At 44.6% G+C, this 16,018-nt stretch overlaps 2 protein-coding genes across 7 annotated transcripts in view; one reads left to right on the top strand and one right to left on the bottom strand.

The window, feature by feature from the left end:
• LOC137534363 (oocyte zinc finger protein XlCOF8.4-like) overlaps window positions 1-682 on the bottom strand; it is a 24,622-nt gene extending 23,940 nt beyond the window's left edge. Inside the window, exon 1 of one of the 4 annotated variants that reach the window (XM_068255838.1) lies at window positions 213-682. The gene's annotated coding sequence lies outside the window, so the exon portion shown is untranslated. The remainder of the gene's footprint in view (window positions 1-212) is intronic. The other 3 variants (XM_068255835.1, XM_068255836.1, XM_068255837.1) reach the window with 3 other exon arrangements.
• On the top strand, window positions 551-16,018 carry LOC137534365 (oocyte zinc finger protein XlCOF8.4-like). Of its 3 annotated transcripts, none has more exons than XM_068255842.1 (8): window positions 551-792; window positions 4,003-4,150; window positions 4,515-4,703; window positions 4,829-4,910; window positions 5,199-5,284; window positions 8,772-8,883; window positions 11,741-11,845; window positions 14,819-16,018. In XM_068255842.1, exons 2-8 carry the CDS (start codon window positions 4,073-4,075, stop codon window positions 15,487-15,489), a joined length of 1,323 nt encoding a protein of 440 aa, XP_068111943.1. In that variant the 5' UTR covers window positions 551-792; window positions 4,003-4,072; the 3' UTR covers window positions 15,490-16,018. The 3 variants fall into 3 exon arrangements, with proteins under 3 accessions (XP_068111943.1, XP_068111942.1, XP_068111941.1); XM_068255841.1 differs by having other exon boundaries at window positions 552-792; window positions 4,042-4,150; window positions 4,787-4,910; XM_068255840.1 differs by having other exon boundaries at window positions 552-792; window positions 4,787-4,910.

Raw genomic sequence — 16,018 nt, 5'->3', positions numbered from 1 at the left:
CTAGAGGTATCATTTGTATTACTTTTTTAATAATATTTGCTATTTGTTGATCTCACTATAAATGATATTATACCAGATGAGACAGACTCAATGCCCTACAGTTTACATTTTCATACTGTCTGACAATGCAGCCCTGCAGCAAACATAACCCAAATACGACACCACCCCCTTTTCCAGCTTAGTACACCAATAGGCCCCTTTTTTTATCTCACCCTTCTGTGTGCCCTCAATACAAACATCTGCCAGGGATATTCCTGTGGACCACGACAAAATGGCCGCACGCATGACTGAGGACAGCACTGCCTATTCAACAAACGAAGTGTTATTACAATGAATACTAAAGTAATAATAATGGTTACGTCTTCTCCGATAACATGGTATTGATAAAATTATAAACGAGGGAATTTGCCACTTTTGCTGTTTTCCAAAGTAGTGTTCTGAAGTCAAGTCTTCTTGTGTTTACTATTCACAGGAACAAAGCAAATCTCGTGTTATCATCAAACGCGAGAAGCAGGGGTTATTTCCGGTGAATGGCTCCTGAGTTTACAAGGCAATCCGTTGTGATGTCTGATTGTGCTGCCCGGAAGCTTCTTTCCAGACCGTCACGTGTGGAAGGCGCGGCCCGCCAGGAGGGGGCGCAAGTCGACGTTCGAGCTCTCCGCTAATAAGGCGTAGTTTATGCAGATCTTCTCCGGAAGTGGTCCACAGAGTGACCTCGGAAATACTAAAGTAATGATTATTAAGGGCACTTCCGGTCATTGGTTAGAAGAGGTATAAAAGAGCTGACAGAGGGTGAGTTTAGGAGTGATGAATATACATAAAGGGGAGTGAAAATTGGGGAACTGGTGGCTAAATAAGGGTGATGTGGTTTATTTGTAGCAGCATTACAGTATTATTCTTTTTGCTTATTATTTATTTTACTATGCTACTTCGATTTACTATTTTGAATATATTGAAAACCTATGTGGGGATCCAGAATATCTGAGCTCTGAAGGAGCAGAGAAAGGTGTGTGATTATTACATGAACTGCGGTACCAGTGAACCATTGTGACAGTACCCCTTCCATCAGACCTGATCACAGGCAGACACACAGAGAAATCACTTCGGATCTAATCATGCGCATTCCTTGGAGTTTGAACATGAAAGTGGGTATGGCAGCTTAGGCAGAACACAGAGGTCCACAAGTGCTCCTATAAATGCATGACAGAATTCTGAGCACCCAGTATATTGCTTCAAGTTTTAGATACCTCCAGTTGTTTTTCCCTATTGCAGTGGTCCTCAAACTACGGCCCATGGGCCGAATGCGACCCCCTAAAGCATTTTCACTGGACCCCAAACACAAAATGTATAACTTATAGATGTGACCCACTGCACCTTTAAATATCGGTGGATCGCATATAGAATAGCAGTGCTGGCACCACCCATCCACATACTGCAGAAGCCAGTGAGCAGTCATTCGCTAGTTTCCAATTCAATTCTGCATCAGGTGACACTGCTGTCCAAATGGATGGCAGGTTGTAACCTGGGTATGCTTCACTGTCTGGTGCACAAAGATCTTCTTTGGCGCCGCCTGACTGAATGGCTGCTGCTGGGAGTTCTCCTCCGGGCATGATTGGGGGGAATCAACGAACACGGTAAATCCAGCGCTGGAGACTTGGGCGCAGCAGCGCAGGAGACTTGGGCGCAGCCGGCGCCACCATAGGCCGTAATAGGAACTACGGCTATGGCAGGCACATGGAGTAACTTCAGCGCCGTCAGAAGACGGATCTGAAGTTGCTTTTAAAACAATAATTTGGCTTCCAGCTATTGCTGGAAGCCGAATTATTTCATTCCCCCACTATCCATGTCGGCCTGGAGGGGGAATAGTAATTAACACGGCCCGGACTTGTGCGGCAGCAGGATTAGCCATATACTGGCTGTGTCCTGCGCCCAAGTCTCCGGCGCCGTTCTCTCTCGTACGCGGAATCAATACCTAGATTCAATGTGATGTGTTTTTAACATCATTTTATGTATGTTCTGGCCTCCACCAGTTTGAAGTATGTTGTTGACCCAGCCCTTCACCGAAAAAGTTTGGGGACCCCTGGCGTATTGCTTCTTTAGCTCATAGTGTGCCATTTAATTGTGTTTTCTAGGTGTGCTGAACTCCCTCCTAGAGCCCTCTGAATTGTGTGTGTGTGTTACCAGTTTATACTGTCCCTTTCATATACAATCGCCAGACTGTAGAGTTTGACAGCAATGCATGCCCTTTATGCAATTAGCACTCACTGAAGGCTTACATGGCTCTGTATGTGACATTGCAGTTACATGACTAAACCACAGAGGATGCCTGTGAGTAGAAGCATACTGTCAGTGTAGCCTGGAATAGACAGTTACATAAATCTTGCAGTCAAGTTTCCCGCATTTGAGGTAATCGCAGGGGTCAACCCACCCTTTCCTGCCAAACTTTTTAATAAGCTCTGTGAGAACAATAAAGTCCCCATTCATGATCATGTGGAATGACAATGGTTCCATAACCCACAATAGGAATTTGTTACAATTGCTTGATCTAAAGTTGCTGAGCTGTAAATATACTGATACAGAACATTAATATTGGGATTTTCTCCTGGCGGACTCAAAGCGCCAGAGTTGCAGCCACTAGGACGTGCTCTATAGGCAGTAGCAGTGTTAGGTAGTCTTGCCCAAGGTCTCCTCGCTGAGTAGGTGATTGCTTACTGAACAAGAGTTGCCAAGATTCGAACTCTGGTCACCTGTGTCAGAGGCAGAACCCTTAACCAGTACACTATCTAGCCATGATCCACCAGTACATGAGGGTATGGCAGGGTGGATGACCAGGGTTCAGGGATATGTGCTCACACCAGTGAGACATCTTAGTAGATGCAGCCTAGCTTAAGAGGTAAAAGATGGTCAAAATTAGTCAGTTATGAGTCAGTGACGCTTGTCTTCTGTTCACTGCCATTTCTTGGCAAGAATGATTTGTCAAACCTTTTGTTTTGCCCCCTTCAGTTACAGCAATGCAGAAGGTCCATTATGGACACATGGCAGTCAGTGTTTTGATCGCAGGTTTGCAAAAATGTCCTTTCCTTTTCCTAGTCCTGTGTTTCCCATTTTATGTTTTCCCCCATGTTCCCTCCTTCTGCTTTCACTCTGTTTATTCTCTCTTGCTTTAACCTCACCCCCATTTCTTTTTCTGTTGCCTATTAATCTGTAAATCGTTTAAAGTACACCGCAACTTAGAGGGATATGGAGGCTGCCATATTTACTTCCTTTTAACCACCCTGGTGTTCTATTACCTGCGCCAGGGTGGCGGCGCAGCAGTTTTTTGTAAAAAAAATTTTCTTTTTAAATCATGTATCTAGCGATGCCCTCCTCACTGCGGCTGGCGCGTAGCTTCGATCGCCGCTAGCGCGTTCCCACGTAAGGGAATCCCGTTCTGAACGGAATTTCCTTAAGGGCTTCCCCGTCGCGATGACGGCGTCGTGACGTCAGACGGAGTCCCGATCCACCCCTCAGTGCTGCCTGGCACTGATTGGCCAGGCTGCGCAGGGGTCTCAGCGGGGGTGGGGCGGTGCATCGGCGGTGAGCGGCGGCGATCGGGGCCAACACGCATCAAGCAAAGTGCTTGCTGCGTGTTTTTTTTTTTTTTTTAAAGTGAAAATTGGCCCAGCGGGGCCTGAGCTGTGCCATCCAGCGGTCATAGACGAGTTGAGCTCGTCCATACCGCTAATACCAGTTGTCTGGCTGCCCTGCTGATCCTCTGCGTCCTTTAGCTGTAGACCCTGAACAAACATGCAGGTCAGGTGCTCTGACTGAATTACCATAGCTGTTGTGATTTGGACACCCCTGCAGCCAAAGAGATCAGCAGGACTGCCAGTCAGCTGGTATTGTTCAGGTGTCCTTTAACCTTTTACCATCTGATTTATTTCCTTTTCTTCTCATTGTGTATGTTTCTGCTGTCATAGTAATTAACTGGATGTGCTTATTTTTGTTTACTTTTTAATGCAGGGATTGTTGTAACTGTGAAAACTATTTATCACTATATAGAAAAACTCCAAAACCGATGTCTTGACTGAAGATGGAGAAGAACATGAGCCACATAACTGAGAAAGTATTAAATCTCACTCTGGAGATGCTTTACTTGTTGACTGGAGAGGTGAGAAGGGTTGTTACATTGCAGCACTCTCATTTGTACCAATGCAAGTATGCAACCAATGCACCACATACTTTAAGAGTCTGGGAATAAAACTATTACCTACACCAGTGAAACACACACCACTGGCTTGGTGAGGATTCTGGGGATGTCACATAACATAATTCTTATTTGTACCAATACAATACACACCTCCTATTTGTATCAATAGAGCACACCCCTGATTAGAGAGGTGAGGAGGATTCTGGGAATGTTACATGACCTAATTCTTATCTGTACCAATACAACACAGACCTGACTGAAGAAGTTAGGAAGAATTTGTCATAGTCACACACCTCTGATCTCATACTTTTCTGTGTTTATTAAGGTTTATGTACCCAAAACCCAGCTTGATTGTGACATCACACGCAGAAGGGGTTCCCATAAGTCAGGAGAATGGAATAGGGGCCAAGGCCCTGTTAAAGAGCCTTCTCCTTCCAACATGATACCAGAAAGAATGAATCAAAAGAAGATACTTGAAGTCATCGACAAGATAACTGAGTTGCTGACTGGAGAGGTAAGTGGTGCTGGGAATTATGGGACATTGTCTAGTAGTAACAATGGGTGTGTCTAGAAGGTGACGGAATTATTGTGTGTCAGGTTCCTATAAGGTGTCAGGATGTCTCTGTCTATTTCAATAAGGAGGAGTGGAAATATGTAGAAGGACACAAGAATCTCTACAAGGGTGCCATAAATGAGAATCAGTCACCCCTCACATTACCTGGTAAGAGGAGACTTTTGTTACTTGTAAAGAAGATAACCATATAGATGATCCACCTAGATCAGGCATGAGCAAACTTGGCCCTCCAGCTGTTAAGGAACTACAAGTCCCACAATGCATTGCAGGAGTCTGACAGCCACAGTCATGACTCGTAAAGGAAAATGCATTGTGGGACTTGTAGTTCCTTAACAGCTGGAGGGCCACGTTTGCCCATGCCTGACCTAGATACACACACCTTCCGATATAAAGATATAGAGGCAAAATATTTAAGTCAGTCTGTGTTACCTACAGATGGATCCAAGTACAGGAACCAAGTAGAAAGATGTGCAAGTCCCCTTCAAGAGGATAATAACATACCTCAGGATCATCAGAAAGTGGTAATTATTGACGCCAATACATGTTATGATATCAAGGCAAAATCATTACCCTAATCTTGGTTCATCCAGAAGCCCCCTTAAAATTGTATGATTCAGATCATTTTGTGTGCTACCTGTGAGACCTGCAGACACATCTACTCCACTGACAGGTTATCAATACCAGGTATACAACAGGAATACAGGGTAAACTGCACCTTTTCCTGTGATTCTACTATCCTGGTATATCTGATCATGTGTGCAAAATGCCCCAAAGGAACTTGGGAGAAACTGGACAAACTCTGCATAAACGTAGGAAGGGACACAAGTACACTATTAATGGTACCAAATCTAAACTCCCAGCCCCACACACTTTTGTTCCCATGGACACAGCTGGATGGTGGCTTTACATCATAATATGAGAGACAAATAGCCGAGACAAAATGTATATGTTTGTTCAGATCTGTAGATGAAATATTGACCAAGGATACCAATTTCTTAAACTGGTATGAGGTTGATTAGGATATTTAACCATTTCACCTCCAGGGGTTTTTACCCTAACATACCAGAGCAATTTTTACCTGTCAGCACTCCTACCTCTCATTCGCCAATAACTTTATCAATACTAGTCACAACAAAATTATCTATATCTTGTTTTTTTCCGCCACCAATTAGGCTTTCTTTGGGTGGTACACTATGCTAAGAATTATTTTATTCAAAATGCATTTTTACAGGAATAAAAAAAAAATTGAAAACATTTATTATTTTTTTTGTTTTCGTCCATTATAGTTTTAAAATAAAATGTGCCACTGCGAATAAAACCAACACATTTTATTTGCCCATTTGTCTCAGTTATTACACTGTTTAAATTATGTTCCTAGTACAATGTAAGGCAACAATATTTTATTTGGAAATAAAGGTGCACTTTTTCAGTTTTGCATCTGTCACTTATTACAAGCCCATATTTGAAAATATAACAGTAATATACTCTCATGCCATAGATAGTCAAAAAGCAGAGTCCCTAACGTAACTATTTATGTACCGTTGTTTTTTTTGTTTTGTTTTGTTTTTGTAACTAGGGAGGGAGGATAGGAGGAGTTAATTTATTTTCATTTAATGTGTATGTAATGTAAAGGGTGTATTTTTTTTTTTTTTTTTACCACTAGATGTCCTCACTCACTAGTGGTGTGCTTAGAACAAGCACGCTGATAGTACTGTTACAGAAATGTTCATTAGCTTCTCCTTGAAGCCATGATCTTTGCCTTACAGGCACTTTGATTGGTTCAGGGAAGACTTCTTCCCTTTCCCCAATCGTGGCTCTGCGCAGTGTTCTCCCCAGGGCTAATTAAGTGGGCGGGCCGCCCGGCTGTTTTGAATTCCCGCCCACCTGCTCTCCTGCCTCACATGCTAGAAAAAAATGGTGCTGTAAAACTGCAGCCATGAGCGCTTCACTGTGTTCCATCAGTGGCAGTCTCAGACAATAGCGAAAGCCGCTGCTACATAATGCAGGAGGCTTCTCTGCCTGTATAACCTCCTCCGGGTACTGTGATTGGCTGGGCGGGTTTTAAGGGGCGGGACCATGCTCTGCATACTGTGAGCCGAGTTCCTAGTCCCTCGTGGAGAGTGTCAGCCTCAGCTTCTCCCTAGTACTGTGTTTCTACTCTGCTAGTCCGCCCCACTTTGCTGACTGCCTGTGTCTGCAATGCATTCACATGTGTTAACGTGCAGGCAGCTCAGCTAGTGGAGGTGGCTGTCCGATACACATCTAGTGTGATAGTGTAGTACAGGCAGGCAGGCTACTGCTGTGTGGGGGGAGGGAGGCTCTCTGTGTGGAGAAAGCCTGAAGCTGCGGGCAGATTCTCTCTCACACCCAGCGAAACCAATGTGTTCCCTCTGTCCTGGGCTGGCTGCATGAATGTCAGCAGCCAGTCCCATCCCTTCGGAATCCACACAGCTCCGAGGCCGACTCAGAGCACAGATAACATCAGGCAGTGCACGGCATTGAGCTCTGCTTCCCCGCCCCCCTCTCCAGCTTCTCTTCAACATAAGCTGCTCTGATGCCGATGGCGCTCTGATGCTGGGAGAACTGCACATGAACTCTGATCATCCTTCCACTGGTATCAGATCTATGTGTCCACTAATGAGCAGAAGCACTTTTTATCTGATATATTTTAGTCTGCAGAGCTTTCAAGCTAGGGGACCTGGGAAAACAAACAAAGGATGACTGCAGTCAGCTGCAATTTAGATAAGCTGACTTGCTGGAGATGGAGGATGGTGCTGAATGCTGTCTGTGTCAGAAGTGCTGATGCAACTTTTTACAATTGTAAAAAGTTGGCATAGAGCAGTAAAAAGTACAAATCTGGCTCTGCTAATTGGGAAAAGTCTGTTAAAAGTTGCCCACTGATCAAAAAAGTAAATATGGAACACAGATCCTGTGTTGAAGGTGTGTGCAGGTGGCTTGAAAGGGCAGTGTGTGGGTGGGGAGTGATTCTTACAGAGTTTACATGCATGTTATTTCATATGGATGTTATTTGCTGCTGGGGTCCAGCGGTATTGCAGATAATTTAGTACGATACTGACTGACCCTGTACACTATCTGCAATACCCCTCGACCCCAGCAGCAAATAACATCCATATGGAGAGCAAAAATCACCCCCCCCCCCCACCCCCCATTATGAAATGCAACAAACACCGTTGTATGATACGTGAATTAACCGACCTATTAAATGCAATAATCACCCCTAGTATGAAATGCAACTAGAACACCAATATTCAGTGTTATCATCAGGATCTTTTAGAGGAGTGCTTCAGCCAGCCAATTTTGGTAAGCATCGTTTCTCCTCATCCTGTGCGGTAAGCAGAGTTGCACCGGCCCTGAATTCCCCCGTCGCACCCCACCCGGCTACTTTTTCATGCCACCCGGCTGGATAAAATTTCTGGGGAGAACACTGTCTGCGGGTTCTGACAGGTAAGCACGGGGGCTGGGGATCGCTCGGGGGCGGTAGCGGTGACTGGGGAGGACGCTTTTAAAACGTCCTGTGGTCCAACAGGACCGTTTAAGATGACGCACGGTTTTATAGTGGTTAATGTCAAAATTATTTTTCAGCCCAGACTAACTGCATCCATTCTGCTTCCAGCTAACACTTGAACTAGGAATTTACAATGTCTGTGTCCCAGGCAGTCTCAGTTGTGTGAACATTGAGTAAATAAAGGGTCTTATCTGTTTGTAATATATCCCCTCTTACATCCTCTCAAAACCCTGTTTGGATGTTTGTTTCAATTGAGGCATCATAATGACATGTATTTGTTTCCTAAAAAAATCCATGTATCCCCCTTGATTTTGCATGTATATAGCTGTCTTGTAAGCATACAGGATTCAGTCTGGCGAAGACTCAAAAGCTGAAAGCTATATATACACTATATGTTAAAGTTAGCCAATAAATGGTATCATCTTGATTCAAAACTTTTAACTAATGGCTAAAACGGTACAATATTCTACTGCTGCTACTAGGTAGAAGATGTGCTTGTTATTAAAGCTAAAATTAAGCAAGAAGCAGAAGAGACTTATGGAAGAGGAGATGAGCCATATAAGGATAAAGACATTCTGCCACAGAACAGCAAAGGTGAGGAATAAACATGAAATATAGGGAAGAGCAGGGCTGTGGAGTCGGTCCAAAAATCCACCGACTCCACAGCCCTTTTGTTGATTAAAAGTATGTAACATTAAATTCGTCTCTTAACTGCCAATGCTTAGGAATTTTACAAGACAACTGAAGTGAGAAGGAATTTGTAGACTACTATATTTATTCCCTTTAGACTAAAACTAGTCCTTGGTAAGAGTACTTGTAAAAGGTACAAACCGGAACAAAGAACATCTATCAAGTGTGGGTGCATGTAAGAATGTGAGGAGATTGTAAACAGACAACACCTCTGTGTTCAATGTGCACAGCATTCTCAGTGGATTCCCTGCAGCTCTGTGGGGAGTGCATATGTAGAGTATAGTACTACTGTGTAACAAAGTAAACCTGAGACAGATGAAATTAAAGTTTTATACATACCTGGGGCTTCCTCCAGCCGCCTTCAGGATAATCAGTCCCTCGTTGTCCTCCTCCACCACCTGGATCTTCTGCTATGAGTCCAGGTACTTGAGCCAGTCAAGCGTAGTGCGCATGCACACTATTGCGCAGGTGCAGAATGTTCCTGGCTGTGGGAGCGGCATGCGGCCGGACAGCGCTGACTGGCTGAATTACCAGGACTCATAGCAGAAGATCCGGGTGGTCGAGGACAGTGAGGGACTGATTAGCCTGAAGGGGGCTGGAGGAAGCCCCAGGTATGTATAAAACTTTACTTTTCATCCGTCTCAGTTACCCTTTAATTTGTAATCACCAAACCAAATTTTAATAACATATCAAATTATTTTATTTCATCAGCAAAGGGAGTGCATACATTTGCATAAATCAGCATCAATGCAGAATTATTTCCATCTCATTGACCATCTCTATTAGTGACACAGCTACACATCAGGCTTTATTCTTACAGCATAGATGTTATTTAGTATATATAAGAGATTCCTGTGTACACATCATATATACAGTCACAATCTGACCTTAAAAATACGGGGACTGCTTTATTGAAGCAGCACAAGTAACTAATTTTGATTGGTTTATTTCATTTTTGTGGACTAAGCACAGCTATTACTGTATATATACTGTATATATACATTATTTGTAATGACTATTATCTGAGAAATAGAACATTTTATCATATTTTCTATTTTAATTACAGTTACAAATTCATTAGGAGTCGGAGTCGGTGCATTTTTTCCCGACTCCGACTCCAGGCACTCAAAATTGCACGACTCCGACTCCACAGCCCTGGGGAAGAGACACACCCTCTTCTTATCCAATAATTACATCAGTCTTTTTCTCCCCCTCTTCTATCAGTATGTGCCCAGTGGGGAGTCAGGGAGACATCAGCCCCTATTAGAAGTAATAGGAGACAGTATGTGACCATTGGGGAGTCAGGAGATATCATGCCCCTATTAGAAGTAATGGGGAGACAGTATGTGCCCAGTGGGGGAGTCGGGACATCAGCCCCTATTAGAAGTAATGGGGGAGACAGTATGTGCCCAGTGGGAGAGTCATGAGACATCAGCCCCTATTAGAGGTAATGAGGAGACAGTATGTGCCCAGTGGGGGAGTCAGGAGACACCAGCCCCTATTAGAAGTAATGGGGAGACAGTATGTGCACAGTGGGAGAGTCAGGAGACATCAGCCTCTATTAGAAGTAATGGGGAGACATTATGTGGCCAGTGGGGGAGTCAGGAGACATCAGCCCCTATTAGAAGTAATGGGGAGACAGTATGTGCCCAGTGGGAGAGTCAGGAGACATCAGCCCCTATTAGAAGTAATGGGGAGATAGTATGTGCCCAGTGGGAGAGTCAGGAGACATCAGCCCCTATTAGAAGTAATGGGGAGATAGTATGTGCCCAGTGGGAGAGTCAGGAGACATCAGCCCCTATTAGAGGTAATGGGGAGACAGTATGTGTCCAGTGGGGGAGTCAGGAGACATCAGCTCCTATTAGAGGTAATGGGGAGACAGTATGTGTCCAGTGGGAGAGTCAGGAGACATCAGCCTCTATTAGAGGTAATGGGGAGACAGTATGTGCACAGTGGGGGAGTCAGGAGACATCAGCCTCTATTAGAAGTAATAGGGAGGTAGTATGTGGCCAATGGAGGAGTCAGGAGACATCAGCCCCTATTAGAAGTAATGGGGAGACAGTATGTGCACAGTGGGGGAGTCAGGAGACACCAGCCCCTATTAGAAGTAATAGGGAGACAGTATGTGGCCAATGGAGGAGTCAGGAGACATCAGCCCCTATTAGAAGTAATGGGGATACAGTGTGTGCCCAATGGGGAGTCAGGAGACATCAGCCCCTATTAGAAGTAATGGGGAGACAGTATGTGTCCAGTGGGGGAGTCAGGAGACATCAGCTCCTATTAGAGGTAATGGGGAGACAGTATGTGCACAGTGGGGGAGTCAGGAGACATCAGCCTCTATTAGAAGTAATAGGGAGGCAGTATGTGCCCAATGGGGAGTCAGGAGACATCAGCCCCTATTAGAAGTAATGGGGAGACAGTATGTGTCCAGTGGGGGAGTCAGGAGACATCAGCTCCTATTAGAGGTAATGGGGAGACAGTATGTGCACAGTGGGGGAGTCAGGAGACATCAGCCTCTATTAGAAGTAATGGGGAGGCAGTATGTGCCCAATGGGGAGTCAGGAGACATCAGCCCCTATTAGAAGTAATGGGGAAGACAGTATGTGGCCAGTGGGGGGAGTCAGGAGACCTCAGCCCCTATTGGACTTGTTTCATAAGATAATTTAATTGTGTGTTGTCTGTCTGTCTCCCTCTCCTCACGCTCTCTGGTGTTTCTCAAATATCTCAGTACAATGGATGTCCCTTTCATCTTTATTTACAGACCTTGCAGACAGCAGAGTAACTCGGAGAGATAGAAGAGCTGAAAAGGACGACATTAAATGTGTGAAGGTTAAAGAGGAGAATGTTCCTATAGAGATCAGCAAAGGTGAGTACAGGAAACATTCTCGTTGTTTGTAAGCTTTCAACTAAGAGAAAATAACATAAACTATTAATGCATTATTTCTTAGGCCATCTTCCCATATATTTGTTAGGAAAGGTGCAAATGCAAAAGATCACCAAAGGACCACTACAGCATAAAAAGTATGCAGTTTAAATGACAGAACCAACAGGTTTTGAACTACTCCATCTCCTCATGGGGGATTCTAAGGGGTTTCTTTGTTTTTAAAAGCATTTACTGAATGGCAGTTGCCAGTTGGTCCAATTGTCAAAACAATTTTCCGGCATATAAGACGCACTTTTTCCCCAAAAAAACTTGTCTTCTATTCCAAAGGTACGGAAAAATGTTATGCAGGGAAGCTTTAATACTTAATACCTGCTCCTGCCGGCGCAATCCTCTACCCTTGTCTCTGGGTCCTGCTTCTTGGGTGTTCCTCTTCAGCATCCTCTATGATGCTCTTTCTCCTGGCAGCGGCGATGCTCTTCTATTGTAGAATGTGCAGGGACACTGCTTATATGCCAGAGCGTCTTACATTCCGAAAAATACAGTAGTGTGCAAGTGAGTAGGGAGGCTGGCTGGTATTTTACTATTTTGGCAGTTAGACTTGGCAACAGCCATTCAGGAAATGCTTTTAAAAACAAAGAAAACCTTGAGTATCTTCCATGAGAAGATGGACTAGTCCAAAACCTGTCAGTTCTGTAAGATTTTAAATGTGTTTTTTTTTTCCCACTACAGTGGTCCTTTAAATGTAAACCAGCTGATTGACATGGGTTGTCGGAGATAAAAAGCATCTAGTGGACATCAGGCTCCTGTAAAGAGCCCAGGATGAATACCAAGCTCCATATTATTCCTATACTCTAATCCCACCACAATCTTTATCCAGAGACCAGCCCCAACCTGAACAGGAGATGGGATGTGTCTGTCAGACTACGGTTGCTCCCAGGAATATTTGCACAAAGTATATGGCTTGAGGCTGGGGAGATGCATGAACTGCTAGAAAGGCAAGACAGAAGTCGGGAAATAGTACTAGAGATAGTTAGTTAAAAAAATAAAGAAGTGTCACTACCAGCTTTGTGCCAGGTAGTGATGGTCATGTCTAGGAGAACTCATGGATAAGCATGAGACCAGTTTGGTCAGGTGATAGATATGTAAGTCTCTGATTCACTAGTCATGTGCTAAAGCTGGAGGATGTGATGACAGCAAATCAGAGCTTATACAAATCACATGCTTGTCCATGAGTTCTAGACATGACCATTGCTAGTGCCAGGGATCATGTTTTTTTTGTAGCCGATAAAGATCGAGTGAGTGTCCAGCAGTCACCAGACGTCACCTTAAGCTACATACTCTCCTCCCGATGCAGGAAGATGGATCTAGCAACGTCTCCCTGGCGAAGAGCGCTCACCGATCTATCTTCCGACCGGCAGGTATGCACGACGTTGCACAACGGGCGCGAACAAGACTTCAAGCTATCATGGTACTTTGCATGGGAGTATTCAGGGATCTTAAAGATCCGATCCGCCATGACAGTCGTTTTTGCCACATGACGCTAAGCGATGTTCGCGTGAATGTGCGTCTGTACCCACGGGGTCAGATTGCAAAAAAAAGAAAATCGTCATAAAAATCGCAAGGTGGGTATGGGCCTGAAGGATGTGACATTCCAGATGTTTTTTTACGGCCTTCAAGTGTGTTCTCACCGTTTACCCCACCTGCAGAAAGCTGCACTGTCATCCCTCCGCCCCTTAGTAGCCAATCTGTACAGCATCAAGCCTCAAACTGTCGTCCAAGGGATCGATCCCTGCCGGTGTCGGTCTTTGCATGAGTACACAAGGCTTTAGAGCATTCAGCAGAAGAACTGACATTCTTAGCCTGATTCAAGCCAGGGCCGTGCACAGGAGATCAGTTAGCAGCTATTTAGAAGAAAAACTGGGTAGTAGCAATAGCACCACTGTGGGTGGGGGTGCTTATGGAGCCCAGCTGTCTGCATTATTTATTACCTATCAGTGGAGCTAGCGACATGTCCTCTTCATTTCTCTCTTCAGCCGCGCCGGACAGTGTAACTCCCTGCATGTCATGTGACATGCATCAGAGTGTAGAGAAGAGGATGTGTCACTAGCAGGGATAGGCTTCTGAGTACTGAAGTATTCTGATTCTGATTTCGAGTGAAGATTGATTACTGCACCTGTGCCCGCAGGATAGGGTTGGTTAACTTACCCAGAAGTCCATGGATCCTATGCGTGTCACTGCTGTAATACGCAACCTATTCCACCACTCGCTACTGCCAGAAGGTAGTGATGAGCAACGGATGAATTACGAATAGGTTCTGCACTTCCTCCTTTCGGGTTGAAGGAGGAAGTGCGGTAGTCACCGTGAATTGGAACGCAGCTGGACGGATTAAAGCAGAAGGCTCCTGGGTAAGTTCTAACCCTCCCGCGCGCCCCCACCCGCTCAGGTGTGCTAATTACCTAGATTAATTCCAAATAAAACCTATTCGGAATTAATCCGTTGCTCATCACTCCCGGAAGGAAGACATGGACATGCGGTAGTGGTGGAACACGTCTAAGTGCAAAGGGAAGCACTTATCTATACTGCCGACGCGCTCCTCTGCCCTTCGCTCCATCCGCTGTAAATGTGATCCTCTTCTCCATGATCCTCTTGTAGCTGCTGATCACTGCTGCCGCCACTGTACGCTTCTGGGTTCTCCATTCCTTGTGGTCTCTTTCGTACTTCCTGCTCAGTCCCCTGGCGCATGCGCCATGCGTCATGTGACCCCCCCCCCCCCCCCCAAAAAAAAAACAGAAAAAGGACTTTCTAACCAGAAATCCTTTAACCTCCATGTAACCAATGAGATTATAAACAGACACAAACAGGGTTTGTCAATGAGTGCCTATAAAGAAGAAAACTTTGTACTTAGTGTGGGGCTATATGTACTAATTTAAATATATATTTATTTGCTTCTCCCAGATGGACAATACATGCAGAGGAACATGGACCAATGTTCGATTAGGCATGCAGATGGAGATATTGGAAATGACATTACTGTAGATTCTTCTGAAGAAAATGCCATGACGCCAAGTCTCCAACCAGTCGGTCACAGTGTGCTTCCTGTTACCCATCAAGCAGTTCAGAAAAAGCTTGAAATGTCCCCATGTTCTGTATCAGGAAAACGTGGTAACCAGAGGCGAAAACGTCACTCTAACCAGAAATCTGTACGGGTGAAGAGTTATTCCTGTTCTGAATGTGGCAAATGTTTCGCCAACCACTCTTGCTTGATTCACCCGGGTCCACACGTGGTGGAAATGACCTATCCCTGCACGGATTGTGGGCTGTGCTTTCCACAGAAGACAAATCTTCTTCGGCACCAGCGTGTCCACAGCGTGGTCAAGCCCTATGTGTGTTCTGACTGCGGCAGATGCTTCACTCTGAAGTCAGATCTGCACAGGCATCAAAGGACCCACACGGGCGAAAAGCCCTACTCATGTTTGCTGTGTGGGCGGGGCTTCACACAAAAGTCAAATCTACTCAGACACCACAGGAGCCATTCAGGGGAAAAGCCATTTTCCTGTCCTGAATGTGGAAAGTGTTTCACAAAGAAGCAAGATCTTGTGGCCCATCACATAAAGCATGAAAAATAGATGTCGGGAAACTTCTTAGTTTATAAAAACAAATGCAGCAGGCTGGTTTGTGAGGGGAGGAGACAAATATGTCTAAAAACTTCCCTTGTTCTCTTCACAAATCTCCAGTGAGAAGTAATATTGAGACATTCGATTTTATGCTCCTCAACAGGGACCTAGAGGTCAACCCTACCCAGAATTCCTTCACTAATTGTGTGTGGTTGCTGCAACTTGAATCCTGTGTTCTGTGGTCCTTCGGGTTATGCAGTGATGAGAATTCCCCAACAGAATCCCCAGTCCCATCCAACTGCTGTGGCTGTTACAAAGCTAACTGATGACTAGGGATGATCAATGAAATGCAAATATTTCCGAGTTCAAGCAGGATTATGTAAAATGTTATGCAAATATATCCAGATTGAAAATGGACCAATTGAGTCCCACCCAAGTTTAAATTGATTGGTCCCTTTTCAAGCTGCATAAATTTGCATCTTATTGATCACAACTGATTATGTCACACTCTCAATTATGTAGACTAATTAAAGGGATACTG

The sequence above is a fragment of the Hyperolius riggenbachi genome, chromosome 10 (genome assembly GCF_040937935.1).
Source record: "Hyperolius riggenbachi isolate aHypRig1 chromosome 10, aHypRig1.pri, whole genome shotgun sequence".
NCBI lineage: Eukaryota > Metazoa > Chordata > Amphibia > Anura > Hyperoliidae > Hyperolius > Hyperolius riggenbachi.
Note: the sequence above shows the minus strand (reverse complement) of the source record. Positions and strands in the feature narration are given on the sequence as shown.